At 38.2% G+C, this 23,111-nt stretch overlaps 1 protein-coding gene across 1 annotated transcript; it reads left to right on the top strand.

Annotated features, from left to right (window-relative positions):
- The first annotated feature begins 123 nt into the window (after window positions 1-123).
- Window positions 124-15,750, top strand: pms1 (PMS1 homolog 1, mismatch repair system component). The gene is made up of 13 exons (XM_004081825.4): window positions 124-399; window positions 783-926; window positions 1,202-1,384; window positions 1,582-1,684; window positions 2,669-2,832; window positions 7,384-7,500; window positions 10,063-10,185; window positions 10,287-10,433; window positions 10,517-11,316; window positions 12,530-12,997; window positions 13,098-13,228; window positions 15,080-15,240; window positions 15,317-15,750. Exons 2-13 carry the CDS (start codon window positions 795-797, stop codon window positions 15,515-15,517), a joined length of 2,730 nt encoding a protein of 909 aa, XP_004081873.1. The 5' UTR covers window positions 124-399; window positions 783-794; the 3' UTR covers window positions 15,518-15,750.
- Window positions 15,751-23,111: the final 7,361 nt, after the last annotated feature.

The following is a 23,111-nucleotide window of genomic DNA, read 5'->3' as shown; positions in this document are numbered from 1 at the left end:
TATCGCCTGCTAGGTTTGACTCAGGGTAGAATATTCTCGAATGAGCCCGCCTTTCTCATACTTTTATCCAATCAGCATCTAATATTGGGCGCGGGAATCTGACTACTTCCGGTGAGCAACTTTTTTTCCCTTTCCGGTGGACTGTGTTGTTTAGCTAGTTTTCGGCTAAAACAACAAAACTAACCGAGTTACTGGAGTATTTCGAAACCAACTCCTCAAATAGAGCCCTGAGCTGTTAAATGGTTAATTTATTTCACCGTCTACCCGTTTATTTTAGACTTTTCTTTTTTTTCTTTTATTTTAGGGCACGGATTTATTAAGAATGCTCAGTTGATCAAAGTTTACATTTTGATCATCAGATGAGAAAAGTGGATTTCTTCTACTGAACGTTGAAATGAGGTGGGCTGTTGTGATGCAAATTTATTATGAGCAAATGTCTTCTATGCGGCTTGAAGTCAATCACAGTTTTTACCCACAATTTTAAACTCTGGCTTAAAAATTAAACACATTTTAATTGCAGAGAAAAATCTCAGTTTAGTAAGTATTATCTTTATCTTAGAATACGTGTTTGTATTGTTATATATTGTTTATATTTGTGTGTCTACCGTTTAACTCAAAACAAAAAAAAGTTTAGTAATTTCAAAAAAGAGTTACCTAAAACCTTAAAATTCCTCTATCACTAATTTATTACGTGAAAGAGTTGGGTTGATCCACCTGATGTCGTGTTGCTGTTCTGAACACTTAAGTGAATCAATCTGAAGACAGACCGCTTTTTTAAGCAGATATTTGGAGCCATGAAACTGTTGCCACCAGACTCAGTGCGGCTGCTGTCCAGCTCCCAAGTCATCACGTCTGTGGTGAATGTTGTGAAAGAGCTGCTGGAGAACTCCCTGGATGCTGGCGCTTCAAGCATTGATGTGAAACTGGTAAATTGTCTAAACAAAATTTTTTTTTAGCCAACATTTCATAGATCCAAGATATAGGTTCACATGATTCCTTTGCACAGAACAGACTTTGGCTGTAAAAACCGCTTCCTTTACTTCCTTTTATTGCGTAACATTATGTGTAACAAACCTAAATAAAGCCCATTAAGTGTGGTTACAGAAAGTTTTTGGTGTGTTTCCTTCACTCAAACCTAATTTCTCATTTTAGATTTCGATTAGATGATGCTAAAGCTGTTTTTTTTTCACACTTTTAAAAGGAGAATTTTGGCTTGGATCGGATAGAGGTGCGTGACAACGGCCATGGAGTCAAAGCTGCAGATGCTTCTGTAATGGCCGTGAGACATTTCACCTCCAAGATTTGTAGCCACGAAGATCTGGAACATCTGGAAACCTATGGCTTCAGGGGGGAGGCATTGGGTTCAATCTGCGCTGTGGCTGAGGTAAGGATTCCATTACTGGTAGTAGTTGGTGGCAAATCAGACGGAAGAGGAATTTTGACACTAATGTTCCAGACACTGAAATTACATCATTTGTATGGAAACTTGTCATAACACATGTGATTGCAAACATGTATCATCCTTGCTATTTATTTCACTAAAATTTGATCTTTTTTATTTTTGTGGGTCTTTTCCATCAGCTGATTGTTACCACAAAAACAGAGGAGGATGACATCAGCACCCAGTACACTCTTGACCCCACTGGGAAAATAGTCGCTCAGAAACCATCTCATCTTGGTCAGGGTAAGATTGTGATAACTGAGATATTTGCCTCTTTAAACAGAAAAAAGAAAACAAAATATTAGGGAAAGAAACTTTTTATCTTATCAATACGTTATAAAACGTATTGATAAGATATTATAAACCCACTCGTTGTGCACTGCATAATTACAATAAAAGATTCTTATTCTGAGGAAAATTGTGGTTTTGGTGTCTTTAACATGTTCGTGTTGCATTTTTCTCATGATGGAAGAGATGACTAAAGAAAATTTAGCTTAAAACTCAAATTTTTTTAGGTTTTCATTCATTCAAATCGTGGTGAATCAATGGCGGATGAAAAAATGCAGATTGAAAAAGTTTGTAGTTGTTCCATGAACGTCTTCCTCTTTCTCGTCCGATCTGGCATCTGGCTCAAGACTATACGCCTAGATAGAGCCAATATTGCTCGCCATTTTTATTGCACCTGTAATATTAGATTGGGGTTGTGAGGGGCTGTAAGCTAGCTAATGGGAGAGGGTATAAACAAAGGGATCATGGGAAATGAGCGCAGCCTTACTTCCACGCCAACAGTCCGGCCCACAACTCAGAGGTGCTTTGCAGAAACTATGTCCTAGAAAACAACACAGTTTTTTTTTTGGCCTAAAAACAGCATAATTACAATTAAAACACTACTGGAAACTATTTGAAAACACATCAAAAGATGATTCAAATGAGACTTTAACAATATCTGGTTATCTCAGTATATAATAATCTAACCAAAAGTTTTTCTAGAATTTTTCTTCTTTCCATTTACTTTGCTCTAAATGAAAACTAATGGTTAAGACTAATGTGTCTTTGTTATCGAGGTCATGGTGGACAATTAATTCACGCTAGAATGCTGGATATTAATAAATGGTTCTAATGTTAGATCAGAGCTTGTTTTTTTTAATTGTGAGCAATGGTTTACAGGCTGAATGGCCTTATGCTTTGGAAAAGATGCATTGAATTCTTTTTCTCTGTCTTTTCCAGGCACATCAGTGACTGCGCTCAAACTCTTTAAGAACCTTCCAGTAAGAAGGCAGTATTACACTTCCACAAAGAAGTGCAAAGAAGAACTGAAGAAAGTGCAGGACCTGCTCATCACCTATGCTATCATAAAACCTGAACTAAGATTATCTCTAGTTCATAATAAGGTAAGTAATCATGTTTCACATTCCAGATCCTAATTTATGAGATGGAAAAGGCAACCAGCTGCAAAATGGTGGATCCAAAATTACATTTTTAACTGACAGTTGTTTTTTTCCCCAATCCTTTTTGTGGAAATATAGAAACCGAAAACTGTGCACAACATATTGATTTCTTATTAAAGGTGTTTGTTGTTTTATTTGGTATGACTGACACAGGAGTTTGCATATTTTCCTTATTTTTCCAAAACATATTTCATTTTGTATTAAATGTGGGATGTAAAACTGGATCAGCTGGTCCTGCAGACACTTCAACCACTAGGTGTCATTTTTACCTTTCACATGGCAGTGCCGACATGACCAGCTTAAAACTTTCTGAAGTTGGACAATATGTACGCATACTTGTATTTTCTAACATGTAGAAAAACCCGCTTATTCTTATATTGTGTGTTTGGTTAATGTGCAGGAATTGTTATAAAAAGTTTGGATCGCAGTAAAATTAGCTGCTTTTACAGGCATTACTTATGCTTCACTCAGTTAAAATATCTGGAAGAACAGCTAATGATGATATATATTTAAAGCTTTATATAAATAAGAGCCCACAACACATCAGTAGAAACAAAAATTGTAAATTTCCTCTTTTCTACTTTATTTTTCTTTGTCTAAAAAATAAAACAAAGAGGCTCTTCCATGCATTTCTACTGATTTTGGAGCCTGGTGTTCTGGATGATTTCCAAATACCATTAATAAACAGTAGGACTGCACGATCTGAGGGAAAACTCGCAATTTGCGATATTAGTGATCAATATTGCGATGTCAATTTACCTTGTCATAGATGAACAAATGGCAAAACAATCAAAAGCATAATTTCCTTTTTGCTGCAACAGTTTAATCTAAATAAAAATCAACATAAATTAAATTACACTCCAAATGACCCTCGTCTACATAGGGGTGTGACGATAACCCCATCACTGCGGTGATGAGATGGTCACCGTGGTGCCAACTTGGATGTTGTCACCACGGATGACAACTTTTTCTGAGAGTCCTGTGTTCAAACTTCAAGGGCTTCTCTGGGAATTTCCATTGTATTCATTTCCATTACAAGCTGCGTGCGTTCTTGAGAGCGTGACGTGGCCGCCCGCCCGCCGGAGGATTTTGTTTTTGGGGTGTCGCTAGAGTCCCGACTCCGCGACCCCTGCTACTTCATCACCGCAGCAATCAAAAATCCCACACATACTGTTATTTGTTAATAAAGAATAGTGCATTGTAATTATTAATTGTATTCATTCGCGACGCGGCTGCCAGGGGATTTTGTGTTTGGCTCCTCTCTGCTTCATCACCGCGGTGATCAAAAATCCCACACCGTCACAGGTCTACTCCAGAGCGGGTAAATAATAATAATAAAGCAAAATAATAAGGGATCATCACTGTTCTTCTGGGGGAAACCTTCTTTTAATGCTGTTGTCCTTCACTTCGTAACACCAAACATGAACATGCACCTCCAACACTTTTGCGCTGCACTGGAGAGCGCTGCTGACACACTGTTAACCTGCGACACCGCGGTTATTACTTCTTCATCATCGCGGTGATCAAAAATCCCACACCGTCACAGCTCTACGTCTACATAGCATCTAACAACCAGCAGGTCCATTCGATCGGTCAAATACATAAAGGGATTTATTTGATTCAATAAATACTTCAAGCTGCCTTAAGATTGTTTTAGGATATTTAAGGTTACCATTTAACCCATTTTTGCAGAATTTGCAGTTAACCCTTGTGCTATCTCAGATGACCCCACCCTTACTTTGACATGTTATTCCTACCATGACAAAGGTGGATAAAGGTGGAAAGATTTCATGTAATCCATGGACACCAGTGAAGATCACAAATCATTGAAGAAAAAAGGTTCAGTGCACTGTCTAGTAGGTCTGGATGACCCAACTCCCAACGTTAAAGTGCCTAGGATAGCACAAGGGTTAATTGTGCTGGCCTTAAACTGTAATAAACTACTTGTTGATAAAGAACCTATCTCCAGTCTCCTGTTGTTCTGCTGTCAGTGGTAATACAAGCTATCAAACAGGGGAATTGCTGTGTTGATGAAGACATTTAAAGAGCCGCTCAGATGAAAGCTGCTCTTCTAGCATTTTTCTCATAATTGAGGACATGTCATGAGAAAATTAAGCTTAAAGTGACATCTCTGAGTATTTCTTTATTCAAATCAGTGGGAATCAGGAGCAGCAGAAAAAAAGCAGTTTGAAAAAAAGCCTATTTGTAATGTAGAAAACAGAAAACACCAGACGGGCCACAAGCTCCTTGCTTTTTGTAGGATAGCTAAATCAATGTACGTCCTAGTTTCCCTAATCTAATCTGGGATCTGACTCAAAACTGTATGGCTGGATAGCTCCAATACTGCTTGCCATTTTTGTTGCACCATGATGTTAGGTTTGGGGTGTGAGGGGCTGTAAGCTAGCAGGAGAGAGTATAAACGGAGAGCTTGCAGCAACGGGAAGGGGAAGAGGGGGTGGGGTTGCCCCATTCCAACGGTCCATCCAATGTGCAATTGTCCATCCAGTGCACATACCAAGGAGATGCTCTGTCCCCACTGCTGTTCTGCATAAGCCTGAATTCACTCAGGCAAATGATCAATAAGTCTGGCCATGGATACGACTCATGAATAGGGCCAGGATCAGTTACCTGCTCCACGTGGATGACATCAATGTATAAGATAAGATTGAGCATAACATTGACTTCCTGATCCACTTCACCAAGATCTACAGTACTGGCATCGGCATGTCATTCACGTGTGAAAAATGCAGTCGGACAGTGACACAGAAAAAAGTTCAAAATTGTAATCTTTTCCTGTGTAGAACCTCGTTTGTCAGTCTGTGTGCATGTAAAGTGGCAGCTGATAGACAAACAGTTTTTTGGACAGGTGTACCTGTTGCTTTGTTATTCTGCAGTAAAGTAACCCCAAGTGCAGATGTTGGTGTTGACTGTTGGTGAACAGCAAAAGAAGCAAAAACAACAAAATAATCCGAATGGAAAACTAGGAGCACCTAAACCAATGTTTTACTGATTGATTTTTTTACCATCTTTAGTATGATGGACACTAATTAATAATAACAGATTAGATCTATCTGTGCTTTTCCAGACGCTCAAAGCGCTTACAATGTGTCCATTATTCATTCACTCCTCATGTATACTCGGACAGTTCGTGCCCACGGCCCCTCTGTCCATCACCTGGACATTCATACGCTTTCGTACACCACTGGAATCACACTGAAGCCAAGGAGGGGGAAGTGTCTTGCCCAAGGACACAACAACAGTTGACTGGGGGGGGGCGGGGATCGAACCACCGACCCACTCAACCTCCTGAGCCACTGCCGCCCAATTGTAGATTTCTTCGTGTGGTGTTTTATGGCTCTTTGGGTGTGACTCCAAATATTTATCCTGTGCTATTCAAACTTCTGTATGATATGAACAGCTGTAGTCACAAGAACATAGAGCTACTTGGAGATGGTTTTTCTAATCTCAACATGGTTGCCAAGGATTTTCTTTCCAAACTCTTCAGAATTATTCTTCTCTTTCTGTGGTCCACAGTCACACCATGGCACCAAACGACAGAGTATCTATTGCCATTTTTTGCTAACTGATTGCAGGTTAGAAGACATCTGTGGTCAAACTATTCTCAATCTTCTCCGTCAATTTTATCCAAGCCTACTTGATTTATATAAATTTGTTAAATAAATAAAAAAAAAACAAATCAAAAGCAAGTAACTGATTTTCTTTTGCCGATTTAAGTGACTGTATATTATAACTTTAGTCAGCTTCAAGGTATTTCAGGGACTGTTCTCTTTTTTTCTATTACTAACAGATGGCTACCAACACTTTTACTTTGTGTTTATAGTATATTTGGATTTGCCTTTATAATCAAAAGTTTTTCTTTTTCACTTGGTTTCGCTACAGTAAGGCACAATAACTAATACCACATATGTCAGACTTTAAATCCCTGTGAAATTTTAATGAAGGGGAAATTTTGAGACTTAACAAAGAAGTTTATCATATTAAAAACATTTTTTTTTTTTTTTTTTAAACTTGTCCTGTCCAACAGCTAGGCAAACAGATGAGAGCTGAGGGCCTCTTGTGTTGGACATATTTTATTTTAACAAGAGGGGTTATTAATTACTGAATTAAAAACATTTTTTAATGGATAGACTGTTTTGTTGTTTTTTTTACTTCAACTCAAAATTTTCACTTTTGGTACACAGCTTTAGTAAAACATGTAAACAAATTGTTTATGAGTAGTAAATTGCATGTTAAGCATCAGGTAATGTGTTGGGCTGGGCTTTCTTAAGAAAAACACAATCAAGGTGGTGTTGAAAAGTGTAGCTGTACACATGAGCTGTAATGTCTTTTTTTGAAGTTGCTTTAACAGTCCCAGTTTAGGGGAATAATTGTGTACCTTAAACGTCTGAATTTTGCAAACATGTCATGCTCTAGTTATTTTGGTGGCATGTGAGCCTATTATTATGATGTGATGGAATTGGTGTGTTGTTCCAGGTGGTGGTTTGGCAGAAGACCAAGGTCGCTGATAACAGAAGTGCCCTCCTGGCCACTCTGGGGCCCAGTGTTGTTGCCAACCTGCTTCAGTGCCACCAACAGCAGGAGGAACCCGAGGTTAGTGAAGGCAGAAATATTCCTAATAGAGGAAGTTCAAAGAACGCTCACTGCTTTTCTGCAGAAAAGCAAGTTGAACATTTTAGGCGCACTTTTTACATCTTGTGTAATTTAGGAGATTAGATTTTAAAACAGTCAAGGAGGAGAAGGAATGAATTTTCACACAGAAGCTGTATTTAAGGTAATAATAAGGTAATAATAAATTATGCTCTAAGGTTTTGACACCGGTAGCTTTTTATTTCTTCTTGTTCAGTTTCTTTGAAGGTTTTAAATTCCAGAAAATGCTTGACTTTCTATGTTGTGATTTTTCTTGAACCTGCTATAGAGCTTGTCTCAACACCAAAAGCTCTATCTGACTAAATACTCTGGATGTAAATTTTAGAAACAAATAAAATTAAAGTAAACCTTGTCTTGGGTATTTCCCCCTAATATTTGTAAAGTATTCAAATAAATACATTTTCAGCAAAAAATTAAAAATATTTTTTTTATGTTGTTAAATTTATATATAGTTTTTAGCCTTAGGAATTATTATCAAAAAGTATTATAATTGGTAAAAACTCAGACTGAAAACCGTTTAAGTTGAAAAAGTTTTTTCAGGAGTTTTGTCAAAAATCAATGCGTTGCATTTTTCATATAGTTTTTCAGAACAAAAGCGAGCACGTTGGCTGTGAGCTCATAACTTCATCATGAACATCTGGTCTGAAGCCAGCAAATGTGGTCAGTTGGTGTCTGTCCAACTATTTCTTTGCCCTTTTCTCCCGAGTTCTTTCCTGATGAGGAGTGAGTGGTTTTGTTAGCTAAGCTTTGCTGTGTTGACAGTAATTGAGTTGCTGTTCAGCTGCAGCTTTCTGCTTGGTCACGGTAGGTGTCACGCGGCCACTACCTGCTGTCCAGGTTTCCAACTAATTTTGGCTGACAGATGTAGAGCAGCCCTTTTCACCCTGTTTCTCTCTCATTTTCCTCTTTGTTGTTGTTATTTTGCTACTTGGTGACCAGTTATGAGAACAACCTTTCACCTTCTTTGCCCACTCCCACCGTAGTAATAAGAGAATTTTTCTACTCTGTGTCCGTCAAGAACAAAGGCGGGTGATCAAGAGGAAGCAAGTTGACAATTTCGCCCGTTTCTCTGAGAGAGTCGTAAGCCTTTGCAGGACCTTTGGGGGCCAGAGGTGCCTTTTGTACTCTCATAAAGTGACCCTAATGAGCAGAAATAGAGAGAAGCATTTGTGCCCTGACCTGAAACAGCAGTCCGTTTATTAACTTCATTGCTGTGTGCTGCTGCTAATAATAATGAGCCCAAGGCCATGTGGAAAACTGCAGAGCTTATTCACTGCTTCCAATCTGCAGAACATTAATAGCCGACCATAATTTCTTACCAGCGTACCATCAAATCGGCATTTTAAGTGCAGTTGTTGGAGTTTCTGTTGAGTCATCATATTTAGCTCATGAGTGCTCCCCTCAGCAGGGCCGCATATGAAAAATGTCTTCATATGTGATAGTGGAACAAAGGAAAAATAAATTAGGATAATGAATAATAATAAAGAATAAGATTCTTAAGCTTGGCAAATCCCTCCTATGAATTATATTTTGTTCTTCTAGTCTGAGTTTCTATAAGTTTGTGACTCCTCGTCATCAATCATAAACATTTTAAGCAAGGCCAGCTTTAAGCTGAGATTCTGGCAGTTTCACATCTGACTTTAGATCATGTTGTTGTTGTTTTTTTGGCTAAAACCATCATTGGAGGAGATGGACACAGATGGTTGTCCTTGTGTGTGCTTTTATCTTCACAAAAGTATTTCGGGATTGCATTTTTTTTTTAAAATACCCAACAGTTATTCTAATCTTCCTCTCTTGATCTACATATCTATATTCCTAACTTTCAACTCTACAGCTGACTCCCTCTCTCCCTAACCCCTAGAAAACTGCATAGTATGGGACTATCCATTGCTTTGGATTTTATTGTAATTCAGATACATTCTCTCCAAACCTTACGTCACCAATTTGCAGATGTAAAAACCTAATAAACATAAACATTTTATAAAGACTATTTATTATTCCACTGTGTTCTGATGATGAAAACTTGAATGGTTTATGAAAAAAATGAATTTAAACATGGTTACAAATGACAAATCATTCAAATGCAATGCATCATGGTCTATATATGCCAATCTAGTGAGCATCCATGCACATAGGTTTTTTCAGACTTCTGGGAAATTTCCAGGTCACTGGATTTTGGAATTTTGAATTTGGACTCATCTACAAAAGGGTGAACACCCTATATAGATAACTAACTGGGACTCAGACTGTCGTTTATAAGAGAAAAGTCTACTTTTACCCATCAGTCTGGACTGTCTTGTGATGGATGCTGAATGTATGTTTGCTTGCACACCATAGTTGATAACTGCACTTCGAGCTGGGGCCACCATTGAAGTGAATTAGGCACCTCCTCTCTGAAAGCCCAATGTTCACATTGTAAATCGGTCACAGTAGTGTTGAGTTGTGCTTCACCTGTTTAGAGAGTTGTCTATAATGATGATGGTTATCCTAATTTTTGATTCACAGATCATCTTGGATGGTTTTCTTCCTAAGCCAGGAGCTGATTATTCATCTACGAGCTCATCTGCTCCTGATAAAACCTTCCTGTATGTTAATAACCGACCTGTCCAGCTAAAGGAAATAATGAAGGTGGGTAGAAGGGACGAAAATAAAATCATGCGTATTTATCAAGTGTTCTTTCAATTTTTGTTTGACTAGCTTTGTTATTTTTCTTCTGTAATCTTTACCAGCTATTGCGTCAACACTACTGTGCTCAGTATCTTGAAGATGCAGTTCGAAATAGATACCCCATCCTTATGCTCAACATCACAGTGTCCCCTTCATCACTGGATGTGAATCTGACACCAGACAAAAGCCAGGTTCTCCTTCATGATAAGGTACCCGTTGTGTGTGTAGTACAGTTCGGGTGTGGGATTGGATTGTAAAAACCTTCTTTTAAATCATCTCCTTGACCTTTTAGGAAGCTGTGCTGACAGCAGTAGAGGCCTTGCTGGTCTCCCTCTACGGCTTTCGACCCAGTTCTGACCCATCAGCTGAGAAACAGCTGAGTCATGAAAAGGCTGTCCCATCACTGAGTCCTCTGCAGACAGATGCTTTACAAGAAGGAAAGGAAGGTGGCGTTGTGAATGCTCTCAGTCTCAACGTTGAAGATAACGTCCTTGATGATGAACACGAACATGGTGGCGCAGTTTCATCTACAGGAAACGCCCATACTCTAATAGACCGCCAGCCCTCAAACGGCAGCTCCTCATCCTCTATAGCAGATGACTGGATTGTCAGTCACATCCCAACGGAGCCTCAGTCAGACTTTTCCCTTTGTGAAATTGAAATGTCAGAAAACATATCGGTTGAGAGTCTTACAGAGACTGAATCACCAGCTGCTGACGCCAGTAAAGACCAAATACCAGCTGAGGATTGGAGTCGGGGCACGGCTCTGATTGATCCTTCATCAGGAGAGGCTCTGCAGCCCATCACAATTCACCAGCCATCCAAGCCCAATCAGTCGGACTTAGCTCAGGTCAAGGGTCAGAGCAGCCCTAACAAAAAGATGGTTAATGCTATAACAGAGAAAGGAGCTGCTCTGACAGCTTATGACATGATCAGCAACCGAACCATCAGAGGGCCACTGTCTGCTGCTGCCCTGTTCAAGAAGGAGGCCAGAGCAGAAGTTCTTAGGGAGAAACCCACAGCCAGTCTTCAGGAAATCAGCATCGCTGTTCACGAGAGGTGGAAAAACCTAAGGGAGGAAGACCGTAAGAAGTGAGTTTCCAGACCCTTACCTTTTCTGACTAGTTGTTTCCATCCCTTGTTATTTTTAGGGAAGGGAAGTGGAGGAAATTCTGACCTGTCATTTGCATGAAAAAGGCCAGTCTATGGAAGTTTTATTGATATGAGCTGTGTTTCTAATTTCCAAACAACGGTGCCTATAAAATGTTCTCTAGTCAGAAAATCATGTCCTATTTTTCCCCCAGTTGTGACAGTGTGTTGCAGACAGTAGAATCAATTCGGCATGAAGGCCAGTGTTTCTTTTGATATCTGTTTTGGTGTTAGGCGAAATGAAAACGTTGTGATCAGGCCCACATTCAGGAAACATGCCATTAAAGGAAGGCCAGCCGTACTGATCTCTATCTACCAAGCAACTGAATAACCCATTATCCCTTTCAGTGTTTCAGCCCAATTATCTTCAACTGTTGCACGGCAATTTAAAGTAGTTACAAATGTGTGCATCAGCAGTATTTTCAGCTTTTATATAATATATGGAAAAAGACATCTGTTTAGAATCCTGCATTTGCTCTGCTCTTGTTTTTAAATATAGTGTGGGATGTGGTGCTGGCTGTTTTCACTGCTGCTCAGAAAAAAAGAATGTTTCTAGAAGTTATACGCACAGACTTGTGGAAAAGTTTGTTTTTCTGTAACGGCAAGTTAAAATTAAGCATATAATATTTACAATGTGTATGAAAATGCCATGGATCAGCATCTTATATTATTTGGATAAAAGTGTCTGCTCTTGTTCTGTTTGTCCCTTTTGTGAAAGAAATTCTACTTTAAAATAGATTTTTTTTGCAACTTTAACAGAATTCAAATTTATTGAGAATATAGACGGTAATTACCTTGTCCCTCAAAGACCCACTCCAATTGTGTTTTTTCTCCAACATTTCTTGCCATTTTTTGTTGCACCGGTAATATTAGCTTGGAGTTGTGAGGGGCTGTAAGCTAGCGAGTGATTGTTAAACAAAGGGATGATGGGAAATGAGGGCAGGCTTACTCTACGCCAACAGTTCCACCCACAATTCAAAGTAAGTACAGGTGTTCAGATATACTTACAGAGGTCTTCTTACTCATAGTATCTCACTGATTTGACTTTATCCTTGATTTATAAAAGTATCAATTATGAATTGTTTGAATTGTATTGTCTTTTTGTTCCCTTGTTTAAAAAATCAGTGCCATACTGAAGTGTTGTGGGACTTTGCAGGTATGAGGAACAGGCGAAGAAACATCTGGAACACCACAGCCAAAAGACCAAACAAGCATCAGAGGACCGGTGTAAAGAGCCTGCTGCAAACACGCCGAAGGCGCAAGTGCCGGGTCAGAAACGCAAAGCGCCGCTCTCCAACCAGCAGCTGCTCGACGAGCTCTTTACCGTGCAGCCCCAGAAAAAGCTGAAAATGCCTGAGTGTAAAGCTACTCAGCCCCTCCCGTGTAGCGTGGCTGCCCTTCGTCTAAAGCTCCAGCGCCTCTCATCCCAGAGCCATGCAACGCCACGGGACCTCCAACTTGTAAACCGACTGGCCTCTCAGAATGCGTGGGTCATTTTATGTGGTCAGAAGCTGATGTTGTTAAACGCATTTGGTGTGAATGAAGCCTTGCTGTTTAAGAGACTTCTAGAGGATAATATACTTCCTGCAACCAGTCTGCAAAACCCAGTGCAATTAACAGATGGGTAAGGAAAAGAATTCCACGCTAGTGGCAATTTTCACCAAAAAATCTGCACATTCATCCAATTTTTCCCATATTAAGTAGGATCTATCTCTTGTTTCTAGAAATCTTGGTGGAGCTCAGTACACCGAGACACTGTGTGGCATGGAGAAACACAAGCCGGAGCTGGATGGGGGGGTCTTTTTCTCTGATCTCAGGCTGGTGGCTAATGGGTTCAAAATCAAACTCACTGGAGGTACGATTCAATTCCTATATTGGAGACACTTAAGTTTTATGTGATGGAATTTAGTCAGGCACACAACTGTCAGTAATGTGGCATCCCCTAAATTAGACAGCTCCATCCTTTTATTACCTCACTGATAAAAACTGAAGCACTAAAGCAACAAACAACTTGTTTTATGGTTGTAACAATAAATATATTTTGGATTATTTTATTTTATTTCTTTGGACAAATTTGAAATGAAACAGCATAATATGGTCACGTTGACTTAAAAAAAACTAAAGTTTAAAAACCCAGTCCAATAAAAATGGTATTTTTAACATGTTCTGGTGGCATTTTTTTCAGATGGTGGCGGACATGCTTGAAGAAAATTAAGCTTAAAATTAAATTTCTAAGAATGTCTTTATTCAAATTGTTGTGAATCAGAAACGGATGCAAAACTTTCGTTGGAAAACACTTGTAGATGGGATATTAAAGCTACTGTGGCAAGCCACAAGCTCCCTGCTTCGCTCCATTCTGAGGCTTCTGCTTGTTGTCGAATAGATCCATGTACGTCTTAATTTTCGTGTGCGTGCTGGCTTCTGGATCAAAACTGTAAAGCTGAATAGCTTCAGTGTTGCTCGCCCTTTTTGTTGCACCACTAATGTTAGGTTGGGGTTGTGAGGAGCTGTAAGCTAGAAGGAGAGATCGTAAACAAAGGCATGATGGGAAGTCATGGCAGGCTTACTCCATGCCAACAGTCCTGCCCACAAGTCAGAGCCAAATTTTTAATGAATCCCTCCTGCTGTCCAGGAACTTTGTTTTTGAAAATGACACAGGTTTTTGTTTTGGTTTTTTTGCCCAAAAAGGCATATTCATAATTACTTTAAAATAACACTTTTACAGTAAATGAAAAGATGATTAGAGTGGGGCTCTAAGACTAAGAGATATGAAATCTTTACAATTTACAGTACAGACCAAAAGTTTGGACACACCTTCTCATTCAAATGAATAGGAAGATGTGTCCAAACCTTTGGTCTGTACTGTATGTTAATAATACATCTTTATAAACATATTCTAAAAAAGATCATACCTATAATTCAGAGGTTGGAATTGTGACTTTAGTCTTATAACCATTTCTTTGACATTATCACTATGGTCATTTGTCCAGGGTACCTTTTTGTTAATTTTACATTTGCTCACCTCAACTGACATTGGCTTTCTGCCCAACAATTCAGCCTCACAGTAGGTTTCAAACCCTGGTGTTCAGGTGACAAAAGTAGTTGGCCTTTTAGAAATTCCTGGAATTTTCTTTCTGCACTACAAGTCCAATATGATGTGCATGAGAGGGTTGTCGGACTATTTTACTGCACACGGCCTGCTGAATGTCATGATTGTTTTTTCCAAAGCTTCAAACACGGTATCTGAAATGTGTTTTTGCACACACTAATGTTCTTTGATTTGAAAATTATTATTTTTTGCCCACAATGACTTCATTTGGCAATTGTACAGAAAAATGACAAAGAATCTACTTAAAATACCTTGAATTATTAAATTATAAGCATAATAACCACTGTTCTTTATATGTATTCTTTGCATTTTGAATTATTCTTACCGTACCTTCAGGAGTTATGCATTTGATGTATAACTTAAGTGATTTGAAGGACTTCCCTACAAAATTGGAAGCTGTCCTTCCACCACACTTGACAGCTTCCTTCCAGTCTGCTGGGGCTTCTACAGTCGTTTAACACTCCATTTGGCCACTGGCCTGTTTTGACTTAGTCATCCATTCAGCTGTTAACCACACTGTTTATTTATTATTCTTTCCTGGAGATAGTAGTAGCGTCTGGAGTGTATTAATCCTTGTTTTCTGCTTGTTTTGGCCAGGCCTCATGTCAGCAGAGAGACATCTGGAAGTGACGGCAATGGCAAACTGCGTGCCTTTTCTTGGCGTGGAGGATCTCAGGGAGATCCTGACAGCAATTCTCCACAGGAACGCCTCGACTGTGAAAGAGTGCCGGCCACTCAAAGTCAGAAGCTACCTGCAGGTGAGAGATATGCTGTGAACGGGTCGAAGCGTGGCGTTCTTTGTTTGAAAGCTTTCGATTACGACTTTCCGTTTAGAGTGAAGCAGTCCGACTGGCTCGGCAACTGCCTACCAGTTTGTCTCGGGAAGATGCTGAGGAAACCCTTCAACGGATGAAACTGCAGCTCAGTGAGGACAACAGAGCATGTATCCATGGACGACCGTTTCTCCATCACCTCAGTGACATCCCTTCTACTGATGATGAAGCTATGAGACTTTTTAGACCTTTACAATTTTAAAGAAATCGAAACAAAATAGATATTAAAATATCTCATTAAAAAAAAAAAAGACTACAAACTAGGTCTTGAAGTAGTGTGAATGCAACAGGGTGGCATGGATAAACTCTTAAGTAGTTGGGTACAGGCTGCTCTAGTATCCAGACTTCCTCAGGTATTCAGGGTTTACAATACATTTCTTGTCATTTTTTCAGAATTTGCAACCACCAAACAATAAAATGTGTTTTTCCACCTGCTTTTTGAGTTGTCTGTTGATGACAGCATTTTGTTGATGACAGCATTTTGTGATTACAGATGGAGTAATCCTGTCATGATTATTGTATGACAACAACAAAAAACACAATTTTTTTAAAGAGACTTTTAGAAGGGAAAACAGGGAATTCTTTAGTCATAGAAACATCTGTTCATGAAATGTTTTCAAATGAAGTTCCACTTCAGAATAAAAACCTTTTTTTTCCAAATAAATGGAAAAGGTATGCTTTTATTTATTTAAAGCGTTTGCTAGTTCTATGACAGTTTTTTTTATCTGACAAAACAGTTTTTACTGAGTACTGGTTTATTTAGTCACTTGAAAAGATGTCAAATGTCTTAAATTCATGACTTCCTACCCTCTTTTGATCGCTCTTGAACCACTGATGACATCTGACTCCTTCTGTTGACTCCTGGAACAGGGCATAGCAACCCTAAAAGCTCAAGATGTACACCAGCTAGTACCCATAATTCTTTACTCAATTTCTTTCAGCCACATGAAAATGAGTATTGACAGTTGCAATTTCCTACTTGAGAAATATTTAGTGGTTCTTGAAATAAAGAAAGGAAACCCAAAGCATTTTTTAAATCTACATACATATATAAATGCATATACTTAATTTAAACATTACAGGATAGAATAGAATAAGACTTTATTGATCCCACAAATTGGAATTGTCTAATTTACCCTATTTTCTGGGTATTCATTGATTCTAAACTGGTGGTGTTTTAACCACATTTTAAAAACAAAATATTTATTTTTGTACTCATCAGTACAATCACCTTTACTCTGAATCTCACCTCAGGGAAAATTGCAATTGAATAGCTCGACTTATGATAATATTATAGTTAGTACTATGAAAGGTCAAACCACAGCACACGTCTTGTTTTACGTGGCCCCTGCTGAGAGCCCACAGATGGCTTCATCGTTGCCGCAGGACCGAGACTCTGCAAAGCTCATCTGGGAAAAGGCATAAGTGCCAGCGAGGAGCCACACCCCCTCCTCTCTGACCCCTCTGGCTCGCCCTCCTTCCTTCATGAGCTCCTGTTGGAAACTTCTCACCGTGCTCCTCAGAACTGCGTGCAACAGCTGAACTGGTGCAGTGTGCGCTGCCTTAAGTATCCAGGGGCCTATCAGAGTAATTAGGGAGGATTAACTGATGATCATCTTTTGACCATATGACCATACTTTTTTAAAGGTCAGCAGTAGTTCATTTGTTGCCAGCTGGCTGCTGGCCCATTCAGGTCTGATGCAACATATAGGTGTTGCTCTTCCAAAGCTAAAGGGTCCCCATCTAATTTTCATCAAATCAGATGAAACATCCATCACACATTCCACAGGAATATGTGCCCTGTTGTCAGAAATAATCAATTCGATCTATAATCTGGATGTTTTCGGAACACATGCAAAAGCTTTTTAGCTTATTTATTTAGCGTAGAGTGTCATCAAGATAGCTCTCTGTTCTCCTGTTACAGCCTTAATGAGCAGTGCTCCGCTGCTGCTCAGGTCGGATTCAGCAGCCAGAGCAACTATATCTTACTCCCATAACCCAGAAGTAACCATAGACTTTAACAGAGTCATCAAATTTGAAATAAAATGACATGAGCTATATTTAACACCTTACCCACCCTATGTTTGGATTTGTTTTCAGAGAAATGTGTATTTGACATTCCAAAAAAGCTTGAGGGATCAAAAGATTTCTTCAGTTTATTTTCAGTAACAATCCAAACCAACTGGTAAAGGTTTTGGTGGGTGTTTTACTCTTGTTGAAGTGCCCTGGCCCTGTTTCCACACCTAGTTGTGAAACTGTTCACTTCCACATTCATCTTAACTTACATGCTGGCTCTCGTGCTTGTAGAATGTAACCCTTGTGCTATCGTAGATGAACCTACCCTTGCATTGACGTCTTCTCCCTACCATGACAAAGGTGGATAAAGGTGAGGTTCACAAATCATTGAAAAAAAAATGTTCAGCACACTGTCTAGTGGGTCTAGATGACCCAACTCCCAATGGTAAAGTGCCTAGGATAGCACAAGGGTTAAATGAGGGTAACATGGAAAAGTTGAACTTGTATTTGGGTCATTGGCTTGTTCTGACAGGGATCCATTTCAACTAATCTAATCTAATATAATAAACTTTTTATTTTTGCATAAAAGGTGGTAACAGCTGGCATATATGCATCTCCTCTTTGTGTTTGTTTAACATAATTGCTGCTGTTTTCTGCTACAATATGCTATCATCTGCTTCTTCATCGTCTCCCTAATTTAGCGATCATGAAAGAAATCTGCCCCAGAATCTCATGAAAAAACATCTCCTTCTTGTTGACAGATGCCGAGCACAAGCTCACTTCACAACAGAAACACTAAAAATGGATTATGCTTTTGTTCCCAACACAAAAAGAGTGTGTCCAGAAACACATTTCAGATTCAGTTTTTAAAGCTTTGCTTTCCCTTCAGGGGTTGCCACAGTGTAATTTCACGGATTTACTCATTGGATAGTCCAGGTAAAAGATTTTTAGCTGTCACACTAAACTTAAAATATGAGTTTTCAGCCTGGACTTGGACCCCCTCTAATCAGGTTTTACTGTATTTTAAAAGCGTTCCCAGTGGTTTTTAATAACGATTGTGTCATTTTTAAGAAAAATTGAAAAAACTTTGTCATTTTCCAGGACATAGTTTCTGCAGGGTGGCAGTAGTTTATTAGAAATTTGCCTCTGAGTTGTGGGTGTGACCATTGACAGTTAGTAAGCCTCATTTCCCATCATCCATTTGTTTACACTCTCCTGCTAGCTTACAGCCCTTCGCATCCCCAAGCTAACATTAGCGGTGCAACAGTGGTGAGCAATATCAGAGCTGTCTAAACATGCAATTTGAGCCAGATGTCAGCTCAGAAGAGGAAATCTAGTTAATATAGCCATTTGCAATTGTATGCATCGGAATGGAATGAAGTGGAGCAGGGAGCTTGTATTTGTACGAAACAACTACAAGATGTTTCGCACGACATGTTTTCATCTGTTCCTGATTCACCATGATTTGAAGAGAAAATACTCAAATGCATTTTTAATCTTAATTTTTATTTGAATATGTTCTTTATCATGAGAAAAATGCCACAAGAACATGTTAAAAATACCCAAAACACAATTTTCACCGGAGTGGATCTTTAACATTGTCATGGTGGATTTCAAGTCAAACGCAGCATCACATGTTTCAGAGTTACCAGCTCCACTAGTGACATCTGCTTTACACAGAAGACTTCAACTCTCAAAAAAGTCAAATGTGTCAAAGTCTGATTATTTATTTTAGTAAACCAGCTAGAAACACATTCAAAAAATATATATATTTTTTTCAAACTAATTAAAATCTACTTTTCATTCAGGCAGTCTCTCAAAGTGATCGACCCCTGAATATTTTGGAAAGTGTTTGTTGATAAAATATCTCTCAACTGAGATTCTTCAAAAAATAATTGCAAGCCACATTCTGTAAGGCGTACCCTAAATGTTATTTCTGAAATGTAGAAGTCTGTCCAGTTCTCGTTGACACATACCTGACACAGCTCTGCATCCGTCTGTGTTAAGAGCACATGCATGTCACAAGGAGACAGGAGGTTTCCATAATCTGCCCTCCCTTAGCCTCCTTAGAGGAAGATCTATTCTTCATCACTGTCAACTCTCTGTCTCCTGGGAGACGATGCTTGGCTGCTTTAGAACTTAAGGCCACATTTTTTTTTGCTCCTCTCTAAACCGTTCCTCACAAACAAACATGGATGAGGAAGAACTTTGTAAACATATCTGGAGCGAACACCAAATTTGTTCTCTCTCTTAACTTCCAGTGGGAAGATTAATGTACACAGTCATGAATCAAACCATGGCTTCCCAAAGGTGGCTGTCAGTTTACGGGTAGGAATAGTGATTCCTTGTCCGTAAGTGAAAAAGCAAGTGAAGTGCAGACAGATAGGATAAATCACTGGCGAAGTGAAGACAGGTAACATTTAGCTTCTGGCCATCTGGCCCTTATCATGTCCCGGACTGGTTGGTTTTATTGCTTTTCATTGCTTTGCAAATGCCCAATAGGGGTTTTTGCAAACAGCCTGTCAATCTAGCCTAAAATAATAATCTGGTGTTTTTTTTAAAGGAGATAACAACATGATTTTAAACATAATTTCCTCATAAGACCAAGTGGTTTTCCAGAACAGACTTGTTTAAAAAAGTAGTGCAGTGGTTACTGGATGCTGTACCGATTGATGCACTGATTGATGGACAAACCACTAAATGATGAAAAGAACTCTGTTCATTTGGTTGAGATAGAAAATTTTCAAAAACATGCCACACTTTCTTTTTCTTTTTCAAAGCAGAACACATCCAATTTTTCTATTTCTATAAAAACCAGTCTAAATAAACAACAGCTGTGTATTATGGGCTTTCTTGAAATTAAAGAAGCTTTCTACTGACTTTGACAAATAAAATCATCAATAATAATCATTAGAAAGGAACAGGTATCTGGAGCATGTGTTAGTTTATACTAGCATCAGATCTGTTGATCTCCAGGCCTTGAGGGCTAACATCCTGCTGGTTTTTAGGCATCCCTTCCCTGTCTGCTGCTGATTTACCTGATTACCTGATGCCATCAGGGTAGGGTTAGTTCCACACCTGCTCTCAATTATTTTCTGCTGACAAAAAAGCAAAGATTTTCCACTATATTTTCTTTTTTGTCCATGTTTAGGTTGATTGAATTGTATTGGTTTCTTCTTCAACTAATACCAATGTTTCTGTTTCATTTTACCCTATGATTCCATACATACAAATGTAGATGTTCAAAATTAAGAAATAGGATCCTATATGTCTTTAAATTCTATTCAGGAGCTGTTATGTCACACATCAGTCATATATTTTTGTAAAGTTTTTATTTTTATTTTGATTTGAAATGGTTTATTTCAAGCAATCAAATAAGAATAATACACAACAACATTACAATCCTCAGTTATACATTCATACAATGACGAATCAAACTTAGGAAGTCACTGTATTAAAAGGACATTTTGATTCATACATCATATACTTTTTGAATTTTTTTGCCTGAAATGTGTCCGTTTTGCAGCAACATGGCTTTAAAACATTTCAATAATTTCTTGTTTTATTGTACTTTTGTGGTTTTCAAGGACTTACGTATACTTCAACCTAAAATTATTTGTTCTCTTAAAGATGATATGGACTTTTCCCCCACAATAGACAAATTGTGGAATTTTCAAAACATTTTAAACAAATAATGTTCTCTAATGTTGGTAAAACCATTAACACGTGGATTTTTAAAAATTAGCATTCAGTTCAATTTGGTTGGCCTCAATAAAATAATGTTTGTACTTAAAATTATAAGAATTTGTTTTATTTTAAGTCAAGCGCAACCAGCCATTTAGCACCATGTGTGTTTTACTTTATTTCTTGTTCTACCTTTGAAAAACCAACAACAAGCCAGTAAAACAATAATGAAAATTCATAGTTATATAATCTTTCATGCTTTGGAAAATTTTAGTTTACACTTGTAAATGATTATCAAGTTTTTATGTAATTATTTTGACTCTTCGCTATCTACCTTTATGAAAGAATTCCAGATGTGATGTGAATTTTTATGTATTATAAGTTTATTTTTATTTTTAAAATCTGAAACCTTATACTAAATGAATGAAGAGCACAAACGTAAAGATTTTTCCAAAAATGTATCAATTTAGGTAAATATTAACAGTTTTTGCCTCATTTTTGTCTTTATGTTGGAGTTTCTAATTTTAGAAGATTTGAAAATACAATATGAGATGATGAAGTATTGTTGCTTTTAGCATGGTTGGGATTTATGTTAAACTCTGACCTAACTTCTCGAAAATGTTTGCTTGAATTTATTTTTGGTTTGGCAACTTGAACTGTCATTACTCCTGATGGGTGTTGTTGTGGAGGAAGAGCTTCACCAGCGTGGAGCCATCTGTCAGCAGAAACACTTCTCCAGATGGTATAGTTTGCAGATGTTTTAGGATGCACCTGGCAAACTTCTCCCAACCCACATGTCACATTACTAAACAACACTCAGGCCTCACTGTAGGAAGTGTAAGAGGTTTTTTAAAGTTGGCAGCAATAATTCAATTGCTCCAAAACCCTAATAAACATGTATGTTTGTTCTCAATGAGTTTTCAGTACTGCAGGCTTAAAACAATTGCTTTATAAGAAAAAAAAAACAACCTTTTTGATCATTTCAAAACTAGAGAGTGAAACTGGCTTAATAAATAATTCACACGTCAATGTATGATGACACAGCATAAGCTACTTACTTCAAAAACTTGTAAAAGGCTCACATTTATATTCTATATTTTGCCACTAAATTATAAAGTACATTTTGCGAGAATTTTTTAAATCTTTATACTATAAGTGTTTTAGTCTATAAGGTTTGTCTGCACAGATTTTGAAGCTCCAACCATGTCCATGTCCATTTTTACACATTTTGCTTTTTTTTTTTTCGTCTTATACAGTCCATAGCAGGATCCGTTACTTTTACTGGCATTACTTGCACTAAAGTTGCACTAGAAGAGATGATATATTAGGGAAAATTAATAATTTGTTTATTTTTTTGTTCGACCATTAAAGAGCAGTAAGAACTGAAAGACACATTTACCCTATTTTTTTTTTTGGGTGCAAGTTTAAAGAACATTTGTGGCCACCTTCAATTACAGTCGTCCTTTGAACATCTACCCGATTCATGTGCAAAAAGAAGTTTAAAAAAATCATTACTGATGTCTAACAACCATTGAATTTCCTTCAGTACAACTTTCAAATCAGACCTCGAAACATCCACTCAGATTTGACTCTGTTCAATGCCCCAGATGCAATTATAAAATTTAGATTACCGTATTCAGTCAAAAATGCCAAACCTACTCATCAGGTTTTGGACAAATGGCTCTTACAGAGTTACAATTACTAGATGAATCAAGGTCTAACAGGTTTAACCCTTGTGTTATCTTAGATGACCCACCCCTACATTGACGTGTTATTCCTACGATGACAAAGGTGGATAAAGGTGGAAAGATTTAATGTAATCCATGGACACCAGTGAGGTTCACAAATCATTGAAGAAAAAAGGTTCAGCGCACTGTCTAGTGGGTCTAGATGACCCAACTCCCAATGTTAAAGTGCCTAGGATAGCACAAGGGTTACGATGCAAACATACCAGGATGCTGGTGCAGTATTCAGTTTCTACAGCTTTTGGATCCATTTTCACTATTTGCATGCATATTTTGATCAAATGCAAATGCTCTACCTTCTCCATTTTGGTTTTGGCAAAATCTCAGCCGTATTTCTAATTTTGACTGGGT

The sequence above is a fragment of the Oryzias latipes genome, chromosome 21, assembly GCF_002234675.1.
Source record: "Oryzias latipes chromosome 21, ASM223467v1".
Taxonomy (NCBI): Eukaryota; Metazoa; Chordata; class Actinopteri; order Beloniformes; family Adrianichthyidae; genus Oryzias; species Oryzias latipes.
This window is presented reverse-complemented; position numbering and strand designations above follow the sequence as displayed.

Bases quoted from the DNA above. Each gene is read 5' to 3' on its own strand.
- pms1 (XM_004081825.4), top strand. From the start codon at position 795: ATGAAACTGTTGCCACCAGACTCAGTGCGGCTGCTGTCCAGCTCCCAA. The intron at 7,501-10,062 runs GTTAGTGAAGGC...TTTGATTCACAG, and splicing joins AACAGCAGGAGGAACCCGAG to ATCATCTTGGATGGTTTTCT. The intron at 15,241-15,316 runs GTGAGAGATATG...CTTTCCGTTTAG, and splicing joins AAGTCAGAAGCTACCTGCAG to AGTGAAGCAGTCCGACTGGC.